This window comes from Scyliorhinus canicula, chromosome 11 (genome assembly GCF_902713615.1).
Source record: "Scyliorhinus canicula chromosome 11, sScyCan1.1, whole genome shotgun sequence".
Classification (NCBI taxonomy): domain Eukaryota; kingdom Metazoa; phylum Chordata; class Chondrichthyes; order Carcharhiniformes; family Scyliorhinidae; genus Scyliorhinus; species Scyliorhinus canicula.
In genome coordinates this window covers 32,089,963-32,110,452 of record NC_052156.1, presented here as the reverse complement: position 1 = coordinate 32,110,452, position 20,490 = coordinate 32,089,963, and the positions used below count along the sequence as shown (strand labels likewise).

The 20,490-nt window shown below is 50.5% G+C and overlaps 1 protein-coding gene across 3 annotated transcripts in view; it reads right to left on the bottom strand.

Moving 5' to 3' along the window:
• hdac11 (histone deacetylase 11) overlaps positions 1-20,490 on the bottom strand; it is a 230,610-nt gene that overhangs the window by 124,879 nt on the left and 85,241 nt on the right. For all 3 annotated transcript variants that reach the window (XM_038812720.1, XM_038812718.1, XM_038812719.1), the window contains one exon: positions 2,153-2,195. In XM_038812720.1, the coding sequence (XP_038668648.1) occupies positions 2,153-2,195 (43 nt within the window). The remainder of the gene's footprint in view (positions 1-2,152; positions 2,196-20,490) is intronic.

Below are 20,490 nucleotides of genomic sequence, written 5' to 3'. Positions count from 1 at the left end.
AAAGAGACTGGATGGATCCTGCCTTCTCAACAATGAGTGTCATTAAAACAAAATACAGGAATTGTATGGATATTCATTCTCCATTGCGAGTGGCACTGTCCTCAATTGAACCACGATTGGATAAGCTGACAAATAAGAAGCGGCTCACCCTTCACATTAGTAAAGGTTAAGGTTTTGACATGCCTATTATTGTGTTAATAAAATAATCATCAATTTCATATTTTAGTATTACGACATATTTTCAAGGGTATGCCTTCATTTTAATGTTACCTATTCTTTTCAAATTTTTATTTTAACGTATTTATTCATTGGGGTTAAAATAACTAAAATATATAATTTTATAACCTACTTTATTCATTATAATTTTTCATTTTATTACTTATATACACATGTTTATATTTGTGTCAGAAGGCTTTGCTAGTTTGATTTGTTAATATTTTTAAAATTTATATTGTAATATTGAATTACTTGTTTACAAAATCAATATAAAATAAAAACATATGTCAATTTACTTTTATTACATATCCATTATATTTTTCCGGTATAAATGAATATTACTACGAATGTTCAAATATTATTTTGTCGGATTGTAAACAATTAATTATATGGCACAAAATGGTACCAGTCCCTGGCACACTGGGAAGACTTGTTACGTCAATGATGACTGGCCTTAGAATGAATAAGACATCATGTCCTCATGTTTAGTACAGATAGTCTCAAAATGCCCCTGCAATAAGACATATCTCAAAACATTTTCTGGGGGTTCACATCCCCCCCCGAACCCCCAGCTGGATTGGCTTGTTTCGCTCACCGGTCCCTGGCACATTGAAAAGAAACTGCCGGTCTGCCACATCAGATAGTTTGAGAAGCACTGCTGTAGAGTACGGCCATGATCTCGCCAATGCAGCCATTGAGGAATACCCCGCCAAACACCCTCAAAATGACATTCAGAAATGTTTACGTTTAATCACTCCCGACATTTCTCCTAAGACAAGAGTGGCGGCAGATCCGTGGCTGTGCTGCACATTTGGTCATAAAGGACACTATTATAAAGGCAGGCTCTTCCTTCTTTTAGTATTCCAAAAATATTTATTGAATATTCTGCTCTTACCTTGGTGTGAAAACATGTTTATTAAAAGAACGTTCAAAAGAAGGCATACTAGAATTAGGGTGGCATTTTATAGCCCCTCCCGCCGGCAGAATCTTCCAGTCCCACCAAAATTAATGGACTTTTGAACTGCTAACATGCATTTTCTGGTCCTGTCTCCTCCTTGGCGGGACTGTAAAACTCCACCCTGTATTTCTGCACCTTAGTTTGGAATAAGAGGTACTTTGAATGTTTCCCAAAAAATCCTTCAATAAATATACTGGGCGCTGCGACAAATGCAGACCACACTACTGTGGACTTTTCTAGGCTGCCCTGCTGTTCTTAAATTATTTACGACGTTGCAAAGGTGCTGGTCACCAAATATAGCACCTCAAAACTAGTCTTCACATTTAACCAAAACTTTATGATATCAATAAGCTGCCTCTGAACGTGATGATTTTTACACAATTCATTGTGCGTGAAAAGAAAAATAGATTCATTTTCATCTCAACTGAAAGGGGATCTGTTAATCTGGTATTGACAAATACAACAGACACATTCAAATTGAACATTTAATATTAAAAGGAAAATCAAATAATTGAGCAAGACATACAAATCTGGTTTGACAAACCTTTGGAGTATTTCAAAATACTGGCTATTATTATAAACCTGTAATAGCCTAGACATTAGTAATTTTCATCATTTGCCTGGATGTACCGCAGGACAACTAATCTGGGCTGTCAAGGTGACAACGGCAGCTGTTTTCATAGCTCAGCAAACTGCATACAAAAACAGCAGTAAAGTCTGATGACATTTATTTGCAATAACAAAGCTTCTAATACCGTGCTGTACAGTGTTACCTGATATTAGACGTTCTGATGTTGCAATAAATCTCAAGCAGTTTCCTTCCCTTTATATTCAGCTCGCTGACTGATGAACTATAAAAGCAACCCACTGTCACATTAGCAGTGCAGATTATTTGTTCTACAGTAAATTGAAACTCAGCTCTAAATGGCATATATATGGGCGACAAATATTTTCAGTAATTAGGTTTCTGCTACCTACCAACATTGATTGCCCATCCCCGGTCGATAGCAAGTTTCCCAGCCTAAACATTAAAAACACATAAAGGAAACAAATTATTACTGCAACGAAAGCTTGAATGACCAGCTGTTTATAAAACAATTTTACTTGCAGTGTGCTCATTACGATTCATACTTCAGAAATACATAACTAACTACTAACACGAAAAAGAAACACAGATATGCATTCAACAGAAGGAGGTTGATCAGTCCCATCAGACTTGTGTTGGCTCACTGCAAAAGCAGTTTTGCCGAGATCCACATCCCCACTTTTTGTCAGTAACCCTGTTAGTTCTGTCCTTATGTATCTGTCCAACTCCCTTTTAAAATTAATTATGTAATCAGCTTCCACCGCCCATTCAGGCATAGTGCCCAGGTCCCGACAACTTCAGCAGAAAATATTTCTCCTCATCCTCACTTTGGATCTTTTGCCAAAGATTTTGAACCTATGGCTACCAAATTATTGACCCACTCTGTAAAGGGAAATATTTTCGTCATCTACTCCATCAAAACCACTCAGTGTGAAAACCTCTATTAAGTTATCTCTTAACTTTTGCTGGTCCAAGGTGAACACAACTTTTCCAATCTGTCCTCATAACTGCAATTCCTCATCCCGGGTAATATACTGGGAAACGATCATTGCACCCTTTCTAATGCTTCACCTTTCCTAAGTGTGGTGGCTTGAATTGCCCACATGTACGAACCAATGATTTATAAAGTGATGTCTTTGCTTTTATAATGCATTCCTCTTTACATAAGTTCCTTTATTAATTCATTCCTGCCACCATTGTGACAAGCCTCTGTATTTCTACCTTGGCTTCTTTCAACAATTTAGGATGCATTTCTTCAGGATAAGATAGCTTATCTATCACTATTCTGTCAATAACTTGCCTCTCTTTTAGTGTATTTTTAAAAATTCTCTCTTGGGGTGTAGGCATCCCTGGACCAGCATTTATTGCCCTTGAACTGAGTGGTTTGCGAGGGCATTTTCTAAAGGATCAGCCACATTGCTGTAGGTCTGAAGTCACATGTAGGCCAGACAGGGTAAGAATGGCAGATTTCCTTCCCTAGCAGGTATTAATGATCTAGATTTTTATTTAATGACAATCAACAATGGCTTCAAGATTTTTTTAAATTGAATTAAAACTCCACTATCTGCCATGGTAGGATAGGTCCCCAGAGCATGACCTTGGGTTTCTGGATTACTAGCCCAGTGACAATACCAATACTCCACCACCTCCCTAATATCATCCGCTTACTTTGTGAAGATCAATAACAATACAGCCATCCAAACTATATTGAAAACAATGTTATCTCCAGATTCCAAAGGTGGCACTTTCAATGACGTATTCACCAGCTGTGCCTGGGAGACCCCGCCAGGGTGCCATTTAGCACCGATCAAACATGGACCAGGCATAGCAGCACCTGTGGGGTCTCTCAGGTCATTGGAGACCCCCTGGGTGGTCAGGACAGAGTAGGGTGGCACCCTGGCACCATTAGCCTGGCAATCCCCTAGTGGCACTGCCAGAATGACAGTGCTAACCTGGTGCCAGGGGTCCCAGGTTGGCACTGCCAGAGATCAGGCTCGTCGGGGGAGGGGGCCTTGCTATGTGGAGGGGAGATGAGTAGGGTTTCTCCGGGACCTATCCAAAGTTGGGGGAGGGCCAACAAAGCGAGTTGGAGGAATGAAAGGGAAATCGGGGCTGCCAGACAAAATGGTGCCCCGATCTGCAATCTCGCTGGCAGAAAATCCCTCTATTTTATCCCTCTAAGTGCGGCCTGGGCAGAAAGAATCTCCCTGAGGCCAGAGAAAACAGCAAAGTGCCGATGGACAGCGGGGTGTTTCTCAGTGGCTAAACTTGCCATTCAGCAGGCTTTAACTTTAGTTCGCTGAATAGTGTCCATTAGTACCGAGTCTACAACTAGCAATGTGAATTGTGCAAAACGTATTGAAAACATTTTCTCACATTTAAACTCCACACAAATACACGTAAAGCAGTAGTCGGACATCTTTACTGAACAGTTTTCAAGCTTTTAAAAAAAAATTACATAGCTTTAAGACAGAAAAGCGAAATGGATTGAAATAAATCTCCCAAGATTAATAATAATTTTCATGAAGTTTATAACATTAGTTGTCCAGCACTCAAATATGGAGATAAGCTATCTTTACACAGAACGAATTCCAGTGTTATAGAACATTGTTTATATAGCCTAGTGAAATTAAGAGTCAAGACCAGGATCTTTGGTGCAAAAGTACAGAAAGGTGTATAGCCCCATTTCCAGTTAAAATATTTTAAATGTTTTAACCACACTGGAATTATCCAAATTTAAAGCATATTTAAAGATGAAGTGAACCTGAACCTTTGAAACAAAGGGGCTGTTCAATGGTCGCAGAAACGCACAGCTTCATAGAATTATAGAATTTAAGGGCAGCACGGTGGCCTAGTGGTTAGCACAACCGCCTCACGGCGCTGAGGTCCCAGGTTCGATCCCGGCTCTGGGTCACTGTCCGTGTGGAGTTTGCACATTCTCCCCGTGTCTGCGTGGGTTTCGCCCCCACAACCCAAAAATGTGCAGACTAGGTGGATTGGCCACTCTAAATTGCCCCTTAATTGGAAAAAAATTGGGTAATCTAAATTTATTTTAAAAAAAAATTAAAAATAAAAAAAATATTATAAAAAAAATTTTTTTTTTAAATAAATTATAGAATTTACACTGCGGAAGGAGGCCATTCGGCCCATCAAGTCTGCACCGGCTCTTGGAAAGAGCACCCTACCCAAGGTCAACACCTCCACCCTATCCCCATAACCCAGTAACCCCACACAACACTAAGGGCAATTTTGGACACTAAGGGCAATTTATCATGGCCAATCCACCTAACCTGCACATCTTTGGACTGTGGGAGGAAACCGGAGCACCCGGAGGAAACCCACGCACACACGGGGAGGATGTGCAGACTCCGCACAGACAGTGACCCAAGCCGGAATCGAACCTGGGACCCTGGAGCTGTGAAGCCATTGTGCTATCCACAATGCTACCGTGCTGCCCCAAAGCTAGTCAAGGGAGTGGCGTACTAATACCCACCAGTGTCAGGTCAGTGCCGGCAGTATGCAGGCAGAGCCAGTGAAATAGGAATATGCGACTGAGTGAACAGAAGGGCAACATGGGGAAAACTGGACTGATATTTGAGCTGGCAAAGAATGAGGGAGTGATATTGTGCTGGATGAAAGCTCTTTAAAAAGAGCCAAATTTCCTTGGAAACCTAGGGCTATTTATAGCAGCGTACTGTAAATGAAGTTGCGAGATTATGTGGGCAATTTCTCAATAAAACTGGACCTAGTGGACCAGATGCTCATGGAACCAGAGGACCTCAGCCTGCTTGTTCCCAAACTGATGAGTGGAGGCCCTCAGAAGATTCCACACTGACAGCGTCCAGGTCAGCCAGGGAGCAGCTGCTGGCACAGATCTACAGCCAATGATAATCTCCAACCCCAGCCTTTGTAATCCCGAAATTAAACGCACCAAATGAAGTGACATGATTACAATTTAAGTAATAAGCAAGATACTTTAAAAGTCACATTTTTATTCATGAACAAGATGCAATTAAACTTACAGTCAACAAACAGTTAAAATGTGCTGAGGGTAAACTTTTACTTTTTACTGACAACATCTGAAAAATGTTTACCGAACAAGATGCAAAGACAGAAAATGGAATGGTTTACAAATTAGAAGACACAGATGGGGAGGTCCCTCTAAAAAAAGCACCAAGTAAAGAAACAGTTCAGATACTCAGTGCAGCATCTCTGAATTGTAGGAATAGAAAGATATGCTCATGGACTGAAAGTTCAACACCAGTGACAGTGGTGAAGTAGTGAAGCATCAAGAATTGCAATTTTTCTTGTGATAATTCAAATATTTATTCAACAATCACGAGTTTTTCCTCGAATGGACCACCATGATTGCATTAAAAAACAAAAATATACACATTAGTAGAATTCAACAATAAAAAAATGCTGCATGAGGAATCCCGTAGAATGTAAAAGGGCAGGAGGAAGAGCTGGACTTTACAGACAGGTAATCATATCAAGACATTTCACTTCCACATCACACACTCATATACAAGATTGTTGCTCACTCATGAAATCAGGCATCATCTTCGGGGTCTCAACCAGATCTCAATGGTCCTGAACAATCTTTTGATAAAAGATAGCCATCTCATGCCATCATCCTTGGAAACTAACACTGACCACAGCAGTCAAAAGGCACAAATGACAGTTTATCAACCCAAGGTGGATACTATGTGAGGATCTGATGTGTCCTTCTTCTCAGCCATGGATCCCTGAAGTGAACTTCAGTTCTCACCGATTGCTGATCTTTCTTGCAATGGGGACCGGGCACATTTTCCATCCTTTGCCCTTTTCTGAATCCCTTAGTGTCCAAAATTGCCCTTAGTGTTGGGTGGGGTTACTGGGTTATGGGGATAGGGTGGAGGTGTGGGCTTAGATAGGGTGCTCTTTCAAAGAGCCGGTGCAGACTCGATGGGCCGAATGGCCTCCTTCTGCACTGTAAATTCTATGAAAATCTTCTATGAATTGTTTTCAATGAGTAAAAGTTGCTTCAGACAAACAGATAAAAGGGTTCTGACATTTGCCTCATGTATCCACCCTTCATCCCATCCCAATACCATTCCCTCCAGGTTTCATTGTTCTGAGTTTTCTAGGTTGGGGCATGTGACACGCTCTCAGGGCAAGCCACTGGCAATCCTGCAGTTCTAGGTTCAGCATTATACGAATTGCAGTATATTCAAATAATGCTTCTAGGAAATTTTGCTTCAGGTAGACTGGGGTGCACAAGAGCTTAATTAATGGTACATGTTTACGTTTACACCAGTGCTGTCCAATTAATTTGCCACACATGGCGAATCAGCCAGAGATATGTGGCAAATTGATTCTCTAACTTACCTAAAATAAAGAATCATCGAATCCCTACAGCGCAGGCCATTCAGCTCATCAAGTCACCACTGACCCTCTGAAAGAGCACCCTACCTAGGCCCACCCATCCCCTGCCACCCTGCAATCCCAACTAACTGTTGGACACTGGGGGGCAGTTTATTTTTTTTAATAAACATTTTATTGAGGTATTTTTTGGTTTTACAACAACAAAATAAACAATGTATGTGAATCCACAAACATAGTGCAAAAACCATCTTCCTCCCGTACAGGTCCCACCTTTATTAACCCCCTACTCTAATCTAAACTAACCCTGTCCCCCCCTTTATGCTGACGATTAATTTTCCGCAAAGAAGTCGACGAACGGTTGCCACCTCCGGGTGAACCCGAACATTGACCCTCTCGAGGCGAACTTGATTTTCTCCAAACAGAGAAAGCTAGCCATGTCAGATAGCCAGGTCTCCGACTTTGGGGGCTTTGAATCCCTCCAAGCTAATTGTATCCTCTCCGGGCTACCAGGGAAGCAAAGGCCAGAACGTCTGCCTCTTTCTCCTCCTGAATTCCCGGATCTTCCGACATCACGAAAATCGCCACCTCTGGACTCGGTGCCATCCTTGTTTTTAACACCGTGGACAAGACATCTGCAAACCCCTGCCAGAATCCCCTGAGCTTTGGGCATGTCCAGAACATGTGGACATGGTTTGCTGGCCCTCCCGCACACTTTGCACACCTATCTTCTACCCCAAAGAACCTGCTCATCCGGACCACTGTCATGTGAGCTTGGTGGACGACCTTGAATTGTATCAGGCTGAGCCTGGCACATGTTTTGGACGTGTTGAATCTACTCAAAGTATCCGCCCATAGACCATCCTCTATCTCTCCTCCCAACTCCTCTTCCCACTTGCGCTTCAGCTCCTCAGTCTGCGTCTCCTCTCACCCCATAAGTTCCTTGTAAATATCAGAGATGCTCCCTTCTCTCACCCACCCTCTGGAAACTACCCTGTCCTGTACCCCCTTGGTGGTTGGAGCAGGAAGGTTGAAACCTGCCTACGTAGGAAGTCCCGCACCTGCAGGTACCTGAATTTGTTTCCCCATGCCAATCGAAATTTCTCCTCCAGCTCCCTCAAGCTAGGAAAGCTCCCTTCTATAAACATATCCCCAATCTTCTCAATCCCTGCTCTCTGCCATTTCCAAAACCCCCCATCCATCCTTCCCAGGGAAAACCGGTGATTATTAGAGATTGGAGACTAAACCGATGCTCCCTCTCCTCCCACACGTCTCCTCCATTGCCCCCAGACTCTCAGGACCGCCACCACCATGGGGCTGGAGGAGTACCGTGCCGGCTGGAACGGCAGAGACGCCGTTATCAATGCCCCTAAGCTGGTGCCCTTACATGAAGCCGCCTCCATACGCTCACATGCCGACCCTCCCCACACCTCCCACTTCCTGATCATGGCTATATTCGCCGCCCAATAGAAGTTACTGAAGTTTGGCAGTGCCAGCACACCCTCTCCCCGGCTATGCTCAAGCATCCCCCTCTTTACTCGCGGGGTCTTGCCCGCCCATACAAAGCCAGTGATCACTTTGTTGACCCGTTTAAAAAAGGACCACGGAATAAAGATAGGGAGACACTGAAACACAAACAGGAATTTCGGGAGGACTGTCATCTTCACCGTCTGCACGCTCCCAGCTAGTGACAACGGGCGCGCGTCCCACCTCAGAAAATCGTCCTTCATTTGGTCAACTAGTCGGGCCAGATTTAGTTTGAGCAGCCGTTCCCATTCCAGCGCCACTTGGATGCCGAGATACCGAAAGCTTTATCCTACCACTCTAACCGGCAGGTCTCCCAGTCGCCTCTCCTGTACCCTCGCCTGGACCGCAAATATCTCACTTTTCCCCATATTTAGTTTATACCCCGAAAACCGGCCAAATTTCCCCAGAATCCTCATGATTTGTTCCATCCTCTCTGCTGGGTCAGATACATACAGGAGCAGGTCGTCTGCGTAAAATGAGACTCTGTGTTCCACCCCACCCCTGGACGAGCCCCCTCCAGCCCCTTGAGGCTCTCAGTGCAATTGCCAGCGGCTCTATGGCTAATGCGAACAACAGTGGGGAGAGGGGGCATCCCTGTCTCGTCCCCCGATGCAGCCTAAAATAGTTTGATATTGTCCTATTCGTCCGTATGCTCGCCACAGGAGCCTGATACAGCAACCTGACCCAGTCAATAAAGCCCCGCCCAAATCCGAACCGTCCTAGTACCTCCCACAGATATTCCCATTCTACTCGATCAAAGGCCTTCTCTGCGTCCATTGTGACCACGACCTCCACCTCCCTACCATCCGGGGGCATCATGGTCACGTTTAATAGCCTTCTTACATTGGCCACCAACTGCCTTCCCTTAACAAACACCGTCTGGTCCTCCCCAATAACATCCGGAACACAATTCTGAAAGAGAACTACACACGGCCGATCAACATACTCTACGCCAGGCACCTCCTGTCCACGCAGCAACAACTCCCCGGTGAGTCATTGGAAGATTTCTGGTGTACCCTGCACGCCCTGGCGAGGAAATGCGATTGCCAGGCAGTTTCGGCCGTTCAACATTCCGAACTCCTAATCAGGGACGCTTCCGTTACGGGCATAGGGTCGGCGTACATCCGCCAGCGCCACTTAGAAGGGGGTACTCTCGACTTTGCGGTGATGAAGAAACTCACAACCTCGCTAACGGTAGCCTCCTGTAATGTACAAGCGTATGCCCCCGACCGCACGGCTACCCCCTCCTGGACATCGTGGACCCCACCAGCGACCGCCCCCAGCCAACCCCAAGCCTGCGTCGCGCGGCAGCCAGCCAACCCCAGGGGGCCCAAGTGCTACTTCTGCGGGCAGACAAAGCACCCCCGCCAGCGCTGCCCGGCGCGGAGCGCACTCTGCAAAACCTGTGGGAAGAAAGGACATTTCGCTGCAGTGTGCCAGGCCCGGTCAATCGCCGCTGTCACCAGCCCCATTGTTTCTTCACCCCCCACGTGTGACCCGCGGGCGCCGCCATTTTCACCCCCGCAACCCACGTGCGACCCATGGGCGCCACCATCTTCCCCTCAACAGACCTCGTGCGGCCCATGGGCGCCGCCATCTTCCCGGCATCAGACCTCGTGCGGCCCGTGGGCACCGCCATCTTTAAGTCCACCATCTTTGGCGCCATTTTGGACGGAGCCTCAGGACCCCTGCTCGTCGGGCACCTCATCAGGCCACTCATCGCCCGCAACTGCCGCCGACCAGTCCGGGGCCCACCAACAACAACCGCAGCTCGCCTCCATCACGCTCAACCAGTCCCGGCCACACAACCTCGCAACTGCTACAACGACGGTGAAAGTCGATGGCCACAAGACACTTTGCCTTCTCAACTCAGGGAGCACGGAGAGCTTCATCCACCCCGATACGGTAAGCTGCTGCTCCCTCGTGATACACTCCCTTTCCTCCAGATCCCACTCCGTGGAGATCCAGGGGTACTGCACCACCACCCTCACCGTCCAGGGCGTACAGTTCAGCAACTTCCGGCTCTATCTCCTCCCCAACCTCTGCGCTGCCTTGCTACTCTGCCTGGACTTCCAGTGCAACCTCCAAAGTCTCACTCTGAAAGTCGGCGGGCCGCTACCAGCCCTTACTGTATGTAGCCTCATGACCCTTCAGGTCAACCCACCTTCCCTGTTTGCGAACCTCACCCCGGATTGCAAACCCGTCGCCACCAGGAGCAGACGGGGCAGTGCCCAGGACAGGACCTTTATTAGGTCGGAGGTCCAGCGGCTACTGCGGGAAGGCATTATCGAGGCCAGCAACAGCCCCTGGAGAGCCTAAGTGGTAGTTGTAAAGACTGTGGAGAAACGAGGATGGTCATTGACTACAGTCAGACCATCAATCGGTACACGCAGCTCGACGCGTACCCCCTCCCATACATTTCTGATATGGTCAATCAGATTACACATGACCAGGTCTTCTCTACAGTGGACCTGAAATCTGCCTACCACCAGCTCCCCATCCTCAAGGCGGACCGCCAATATACACCGTTCGAAGCAGACGGCCACCTTCACCACTTCCTTAGGGTTCCGTTCGGCGTCACTAATGGGGTCTCGGTCTTCCAACGTGGGATGGACCGAATGGTTGACCGGTATGGACTGCAGGCCACCTTCCCGTACCTGCATAACGTCACCATCTGCGGCCACGATCAGCAGGACCACGATGCTAACCTTTTCAAATTTCTCCACACCGCTAAACTCCTGAACCTAATGTATAACAAGGAGAAGTGCATGTTCAGCACCAACCGCTTAGCCATCCTTGGCTCTGTGGTAAAAATGGAGTTCGAGGGCCCGACCCCGATCGCATGCGCCCCCTCATGGAACTCCCCCTCCCCCACTGCCCCAAGGCCCTCAAACGATGCCTGGGGTTCTTCTCATACTATGCCCAATGGGTCCCTAACCATGCGGACAAGGCCCGCCCACTCATTCACTCCAGTTTTCCCCCTGACAGCCGAGGCTCACCAGGCCTTCAACTGTATCAAGGCCAACCTCAACAAGGCCGCAATGCACGCGGTCGACGAGACCCTCCCCTTTAAAGTTGAGAGCGATGCATCAGACGTCGCTCTAGCCGCCACCCTCAACCAGGCAGGCAGACCCGTGGCATTCTTTTCCTGCACCCTCCAAGCCTCCGAAATTCGGCACTCCTCCGTCGAAAAGGAGGCCCAAGCCATTGGTGAAGCTTTGCGGCATTGGAGGCATTACCTGGTCGGCAGGGGATTCACTCTCCTCACTGACCAACGGGCAGTTGTCTTCATGTTCAATAACACGCAGCGGGGCGAGATCAAAATTATAAAATCTTGAGGTGGAGGATCGAGCTCTCCACCTACAATTACGAGATTTTATATCGCCCGGTAAGCTCAACAAGCCCGCTGATGCCCTATGCCGAGGTACATGTGCCAACGCTCAAGTGGACCGACTCCGGACCCTACACGATGGTCTCTGTCACCCAGGGGTCACCCGGTTCTTTCACTTCATAAAGGCCCATAACCTACCCTACTCCATTGCGGAAGTCAGGGCGGTCACCAAAGACTGCCAGGTCTGCGTGGAGTGCAAGCCGCACTTTTACCGGCAAGACCGGGCGCACCTGGTGAAGGCCTCCCGTCCCTTTGAACGGCTCAGCATGGACTTCAAAGGGCCCCTCCCCTCCTCCGACCGAAACACGTACTTCCTTAACGTGGTCATGAATACTCCAGATTCCCCTTTGCCATTCCAGCCCCGATCTGATGTCTGACACAGTCATCAAAGCCCTCAATACCTTCTTCACTCTGTTCGGCTTCCCAGCTTACGTTCACAGTGACCGGGGATCCTCCTTTATGAATGATGAGTTGCATCAATTCCTGCTCAGCAAGAACATTGCCTCGAGCAGGACGACCAGCTACAACCCCCGGGGAAACGGGCAGGTGGAGAGGGAGAGCGGGACGGTCTGGAAGGCCGTCCTGCTAGGCCTATGGTCCAAAAATCTCCCGGTCTCCGGCTGGCAGGAGGTCCTCCCCGACGCCCTCCAATCCGATCGCTGCTTTGCACTGCGACAAATGCAACCCCCCATGAACGTCTCCCTGCCTTCCCCAGGAAGTCCACCTCCGGGGTTTCGCTCCCAACGTGGCTGGCAACTCCAGGACCCATTCTCCTCCGCAAACACGTGCGGCTCCACAAGGCGGACCCATTGGTCGAGAGGGTTCAGCTACTCCATGCAAACCTGCAGTATGCCTACATGGCGTACCCCGACGGCCGCCAAGACACAGTCTCCCTCAGGGAGCTGGCACCAGCTGGGTCCCCACCCGCCCCCCCCAACTGCCCCGGCACCACCCATCCTCCCCCCAGCACACCTCATCCCAGCCCCCCCTCCAGGACAGTCCGTCCTCCCATTGGTTCCACGGGGATGAAGATGAGGACTACATGCTCCCGGAGTCATTGGCGACCAAGCCAGCGCCTGCATCGCCACCGGGACTGCAGCGCTCACAACAGAGAATCAAGGCACCCGACCGGCTGAATTTGTGTACTTTTCCAGAACTGTACACCTTAAAAATGCTCACTTACATGTAAATAGTTTTCCACCACCCCCGCTGGACTCTTTTTTAACAGGGGGTGAATGTGGTCGTCACCACTGTTTGTATATAGTGCACATATGAGATGTAATACGGTAACGTTCCTGTACTACAGGTATGGGGGTAGATCCCTGCCTGCTGGCTCCGCCCAGTAGACGGACTATAAATGTGTGTGCTCACCGAACTGCAGCCATTTCGGCAGCAGCTGTAGGAGGCCACACACCTCTGCGCAATAAAGCCTCGATTACTCTTTACTCTTGTCTCGTCGTAATTGATAGTGCATCACAAAACAGGGTGGACAGTTCAGAAAATGCATTTCCAAAGAATGCACAACAGGCTTGATAGGAAGGCTGATGAACCTTACGTCAGTGGTAGGGAAATTACTGGAGAGTAGTCTTCGAGGCAGGATCTACTCCCATTTGGAAGCAAGTGGACGTATTAGCTAGAAGCAGCACGGTTTTGTGAAGGGGAGGTCGTGTCTCACTAACTTGATAGAGTTTTTCGAGGAGGTCACAAAGATAATTGATGCAGGTAGGGCAGTGGATGTTGTCTATATGGACTTCAGTAAGGCCTTTGACAAGGTCCCGCATGGCAAACTAGTACAAAAGGTGAAGTCACACTGGATCAGGGGTGAGCTGGCAAGATGGATACAGAACTGGCTAGGTCATAGAAGGTAGAGAGTAGCAATGGAACAGTGGGTTTCTGATTGGAGGGCTGTGACGAGTGGTGTTCCCCAGGGATCAGTTCTGGGACCTTTGTTGTTCGTAGTATATATAAATGAATTGGAGGAAAACGTAACTAGTCTGATTTGTAAGTTTGCAGATGCCACAAAGGTTGGTGGAATTGCGGATAGTGATGAGGACTGTCAGAGGATACAGCAGGATTTAGATCGTTTGGAGACTTGGGTGAAGAGATGACAGATGGAGTTTAATCTGGACAAATGTGAGGTAATGCATTTTGGAAGGTCTAATGCAGGTAGGGAATATACAGTGAATGGTAGAACCCTCAAGAGTATTGATAGTCAGAGAGATTTAGGTGTACAGGTCCACAGGTCACTGAAAGGGGCAACACAGGTGGAGAAGGTAATCAAGAAGGCATACAACATGCTTGCCTTCATTGGCCGGGGCATTGAGTATAAAAATTGGCAAGTCATGTTGCAGCTGTATAGAACCTTAGTTTGGCCACACTTCAATTCTGGTCGCCACACTACTAGAAGGTTGTGGAAGCTTGAGAGAGGATGCAGAAGAGATTTACCAGAATGTTTCCTGGTATGGAGGGCATTAGCTATGAGGAGAGGTTGAATAAACTCGGTTTGGACTTCCAGGTGCGGCTATGACCAGCTAAGTCGCACGTTTGGCTGCTCCTGCGAGGAAGGTGTTTTCGGGCCGATTGGAGGGCCCCTAACGGCGCTGGAACGACGATTCCCGGTGGGGGAAGGTTCCCAGAGGAGAACCCTGTAAAACTTATGGTCGTCACCCGAAGTGGGGCAGAAAAAAAAGCGGCAGCAGCTCCCCGAAAAAAGCGGGGGAAGAAACCCAAAATGGCGGCCGGCGGCGCACCCGAGGACTGGAGGAAATGGGCGGAGGAGCAGCAGGCCGTTCTCCTGCGCTTCTTCACGGAGCTGAAAGTGGAGCTGCTGGAGTCGATGAACGCGACGACCACCAGGCTGATGGGAGCCCAGGCGACCCAAGAGGCGTCAATTCGGGAGCTGCAGCAGGAGATGGCTGTGAGGGAGGAGGAGGCCACGGTCCTCGTGGGAAAGGTGGAGGTGCACGAGGCACTCCACCTGAAATGGCAAAACCAACTGGAAGAGATGGATACCCGCATGAGGCGGAAAAACCTGAGGATCCTGGGCCTGGCAGAAGGGCTGGAGGGGTCGGATCTCCCGAGGTATGTGGCAGAAATGCTGGGCTCACTGATGGGGGCAGGGGCCGTCCCTTCGCCCCTGGAACTGGAGGAGGCCTACAGAGTAATAGCCAGGAAGCCAAGAGCAAACGAACCCCCGAGGGCGGTGCTGGTTCGGTTCCAGCGACTCAGTGACCGGGAGAGGGTGCTGATGTGGGCCAAGAGAGAGAGGAGCAGCAAATGGGAGAACTCGACGGTGAGGATCTACCAGGACTGGAGTGCGGAGGTGGCAAAGCGGCGGGCCCGGTTCAACCGGACGAAGGCGGTGCTGCATGCCAAGAGAATCAGATTCGGGATGCTGCAGCCAGCGCGCTTGTGGGTGACCTACAAGGACCAGCACCACTATTTCGAGTCCCCGGAGGAGGCGTGGGCCTTTGTCCAGGAAGAAAGGCTGGACTCGAACTAGAACCAGGGGATACTTGGCGGTCGTTGCCGCTCTGGTACTTTAAGCTGGACACGTGGCTTTCTTTTGGTTGGATTTTCACTTGGCTGTATTTTTGGACCCCTTTTTTTCTCTCTACCAGTTTTTTTCTTTTTTCTGTTATTTATAATGTTATGTTGGGGGGGCGGGGTGGGGGGGGAGTGCCGGGGGTATGTGTTTCTTGTGGGGGTTTTTTTTATCGGTGTGGGATCGGGGACGGGGGTGGAACTGAAGATGGAGGGGTGGGGAGTGGCAGGGCGAAAGCGCGGGCTTTCCTCTGGTTTCCCGCGCGCGGGGCAGAGGAGGGTGGGAGGAAGGGGCGTGGTCAGCAATGGCTCCCTTTCCCGCGCTGGAGCGGGGTCAAGGAGGGGTGGTAAGGGGGGGGATGTCCCCCATGCCGGGAGGAGTCGGATTGTGGCAGGGGCAGCCGGGTCAGCGTAAACCAGCTGACTTACGGAAGTACTATGGAGGGTGCATCGCGGCTAGGAAGGGTCCTAGCCTGGGGGGGGGAGGGGGGTGGGGGGGGGGGGGGGGGGTGGGGGGGGGGGGGGGGGGAGGGGGGAAGGGGGGGGGGCTACCGGGTTGCTGCTGAAAAGGCCAGGGAGGAGAAGTTGAGGACCGGAGGGGTGGGGGGAGGGCGCCATCGCCATGGGGAGCGGGTCAGAAGGGGAGGGCTGACTCGGGGCGAGCAGGTGACAGGATATGGCTAGTCGGCAGGGGAGAGGGGCGGGCTGCCCTTCGACCCGGCTGATCACTTGGAATGTGAGGGGGCTGAATGGGCCGGTCAAGAGAACGAGAGTAATCTCGCATTTGAAGGGACTGAAGGCGGATGTAGCAATGCTACAAGAGACCCATTTGAAGGTGGCGGACCAGGTCCGCCTGAGAAGGGGGTGGGTGGGACAGGTGTTCCACTCAGGACTGGACGCAAAGAACCGGGGGGTGGCGATCCTGGTAGGGAAGAGGGTGTCGTTCGTGGCGGCGGAGGTGGTGGCGGATAAAGAGGGTAGATATGTCATGGTGAAGGGTAGGCTACAGGGGGAGAAAGTGGTGATGGTTAATGTGTATGCCCCGAATTGGGACGACGCTGGCTTCATGAGGCGCCTACTGGGCCTCATTCCGGACCTGGAGGCAGGGGGCCTGATCATGGGGGGGGACTTCAACACAGTGCTGGACCCCGTGCTGGACAGATCGAGTTCAAGGACGAGTAGGAGGCCGGCAGCGGCAGAAGTGTTAAAGGGGTTTATGGAGCAGATGGGAGGGGTAGATCCCTGGAGGTTTGGGAGGCCGAGGGCAAGGGAGTATTCCTTTTTCTCCCATGTCCACAGAGTCTATTCTAGAATTGACTTTTTTGTATTGAGCAGGGGACTGATCCCGAAAGTACGGGAAGTGGAGTACTCGGCCATAGCGGTCTCAGACCATGCGCCACACTGGGTAGATTTGGAAATGGGGGAGGCGCGAGACCAGCGTCCGCTGTGGCGCCTGGATGTGGGGTTGCTGGCGGATGAGGAGGTGTGTAAGAGGGTCCGGAAGAGCATTGAAAGATATCTGGACACTAATGACACGGGGGAGGTGCAGGTGGGGATGGTCTGGGAGGCCCTGAAGGCGGTGATCCGGGGGGAGCTGATCTCCATACGGGCACATAGGGAAAGGAGGGAGAGACAGGAGAGGGAGAGGCTGGTGGGGGAGCTTTTGGACGTGGATAGGAGATATGCGGAGGCACCAGAGGAGGGGCTGTTGGGGGAACGGCGCAGTTTGCAGGCTAAGTTCGACCTGTTGACCACCAGAAAGGCAGAGACACAGTGGAGAAGGGCGCAGGGCGCGATTTATGAATATGGGGAGAAGGCGAGTAGGATGTTGGCGCATCAGCTCCGCAAGCGGGATGCGGCTAGAGAAATTGGGGGAGTGAGGGAGAGGGGTGGGAACGTAGTGCAGAAGGGGCCAGAAGTAAATGGGGTCTTCAGAGACTTCTATAAGGAGCTGTATCGGTCAGAGCCGCCGACGAGGGGAGGGGGGATGGAGGGCTTCTTGAACAAATTGAGGTTCCCCAAGGTCCAAGAGGAGCTGGTAGAGGGGCTGGGGGCACCGATAGGGTTAGAGGAGCTAGTCAAGGGGATTCGGCATATGCAGACGGGGAAGGCGCCGGGGCCAGACGGGTTCCCGGTGGAATTTTACAAAAAATATGCGGATTTGGTGGGCCCTGTGCTGGTACGAGCCTTCAACGAGGCATGGGAGGGGGGGGCTCTGCCCCCGACAATGTCGCAGGCACTGATCTCTCTGATCTTGAAGCGGGACAAGGACCCCGTGCAGTGTGGGTCATATAGGCCTATCTCGCTCCTGAATGTGGACGCCAAGTTGCTGGCAAAGATCCTGGCTACCAGGATAGAGGATTGTGTGCCAGGGGTGATACACGAGGACCAGACGGGTTTTGTGAAAGGGCGGCAGCTTAATACGAACGTGCGGAGACTGCTAAACGTCATCATGATGCCGGCAGTGGAGAGTGAGGCGGAGATAGTGGTGGCATTGGACGCGGAGAAAGCATTTGATAGGGTGGAGTGGAAGTACCTGTGGGAGACGCTGGAACGGTTTGGATTTGGGGAGGGATTTATTAAATGGGTGAAGCTGCTCTATTCGGCCCCGACGGCAAGTGTAGTGACGAATGGTAGGAGATCGGAGTATTTTGGGCTCCACCGGGGGACCAGACAGGGGTGCCCCTTGTCCCCCCTGCTCTTCGCACTGGCAATTGAACCGTTGGCGATGGCACTGAGGGGCTCAGGGGGGTGGAGAGGGCTGACAAGGGGCGGGGAGGAGCACCGGGTATCGCTATACGCGGACGACCTGCTGCTATACGTGGCAGACCCAGAAGGGGGAATGCCGGAGGTGATGGAACTGCTAGCAGAATTTGGGGACTTTTCGGGGTACAAGCTAAACTTGGGCAAGAGTGAGGTATTTGTGATACACCCAGGGGACCAGGAAGAGGGAATCGGGAGACTCCCGTTTAAGAGAGCAGGAAAGAGTTTTAGATATTTAGGGGTGCAGGTGGCAAGGAACTGGGGGACTCTCCACAAGCTGAACTTCTCCAGGCTGGTGGAACAGATGGAGGAGGAATTTAAAATTGTGGGACATGGTGCCGCTGTCGCTGGCGGGCAGAGTGCAGTCCGTTAAAATGACGGTCCTCCCGAGGTTTTTGTTTTTATTTCAGTGCTTGTCCATCTTCCTCCCTAGGGCCTTCTTCAAAAAGGTGACGAGTAGCATCATGAGCTACGTGTGGACGCACGGCACCCCAAGGGTGAGGAGGGTCTTCTTGGAGCGGAGTAGGGATAGTGGAGGGCTGGCATTACCCAATCTTTCGGGGTATTACTGGGCGGCAAATGTATCGATGGTGCGCAAGTGGATGATGGAAGGGGAGGGGGCAGCTTGGAAACGAATGGAGAGGGCGTCCTGTGGCAACATAAGCCTGGGGGCCCTAGTAACGGCGCCATGGCCGCTCCCTCCCACGAGGTACACCACGAGCCCGGTGGTGGCGGCCACCCTCAAGATCTGGGGGCAGTGGAGGCGACACAGGGGGGAAGTGGGAGGTCTGATGGAGGCACCGTTAAGAGGGAACCATAGATTCATCCCGGGGAACATGGACGGGGGATTTCAGAGCTGGCACAGGGTGGGCATCAGGCAGCTGAAGGATCTGTTTGTAGATGGGAGGTTTGCGAGCCTGAGAGAGCTGGAGGAGAAATTCGGGCTCCCCCCGGGAAACATGTTTAGACATTTGCAGGTGAAGACATTTGCTAGACGCCAGGTGGAAGGGTTTCCCTTGCTCCCCAGTAGGGGGGCGAGTGATAGGGTGCTCTCGGGGGTCTGGGTCGGAGGGGGGAGGATATCGGACATCTACAAAGTAATGCAGGAGGCGGAGGAGGCATCAGTAGAGGAGCTGAAAGCCAAGTGGGAGGGGGAGCTGGGAGAACAGATAGAGGATGGGACATGGGCTGATGCCCTGGAGAGGGTTAATTCTTCCTCCTCGTGTGCGAGGCTTAGCCTCATTCAATTTAAGGTGCTACATAGAGCCCATATGACGGGGACAAGGATGAGTCGGTTCTTTGGGGGTGAGGACAGATGTGTCAGGTGTTCGGGAAGTCCAGCGAACCATGTCCATATGTTTTGGGCATGTCCGGCACTGGAGGAGTTCTGGAAGGGGGTGGCAAGGACGGTGTCGAGGGTGGTGGGATCCAGGGTCAAACCAGGATGGGGACTTGCGATCTTTGGGGTTGGGGTGGAGCCGGGGGTACAGGAGGCGAGAGAGGCCGGAGTACTGGCCTTTGCGTCCCTAGTTGCTCGAAGAAGGATACTAATACAGTGGAAGGACGCGAGGCCTCCAAGCGTGGAAACTTGGATTAATGACATGGCAAGCTTTATTCAGTTGGAAAGGGTCAAATTCGCCCTGAGAGGGTCGGTACAAGGGTTCTTCAGGCGGTGGCAGCCTTTCCTCGACTTTTTGGCTCAGAGATAGGGTACAGAGGTCGCAGCAGCAGCAACCCGGGGGGGGAGGGGAGGGGGGGGGAGGGGGGGTGGCAACAACGGTTGTGGTGGGTTATTTACGGTTGAAATGCGGGCAAATTTGCTCGCAGTTCATGTTTGATGTTGATTGTTGCTTTGTTTGTTTTTGGGGGAGGGGGGAGGGGGGGAGGGACAACGCGCGCGCGAGTTCGGGCGGGGGGGGATATTTGTTAAGAGGGAATATTTTGTAATATTTTATAGTTAGTTGGGGTAAATATCTTCATGTAAAAAATTCTTTCAATAAAAATTATTTTTAAAAAATAAAAAAAAGAATAAACTCGGTTTGTTCTCACTGGAATGACGGAGGTTGAGGGGCGACCTGATAGAGGTTTATAAAATTATGAGGGGCATAGACAGAGTGGATAGTCAGAGGCTTTTTCCCAGGG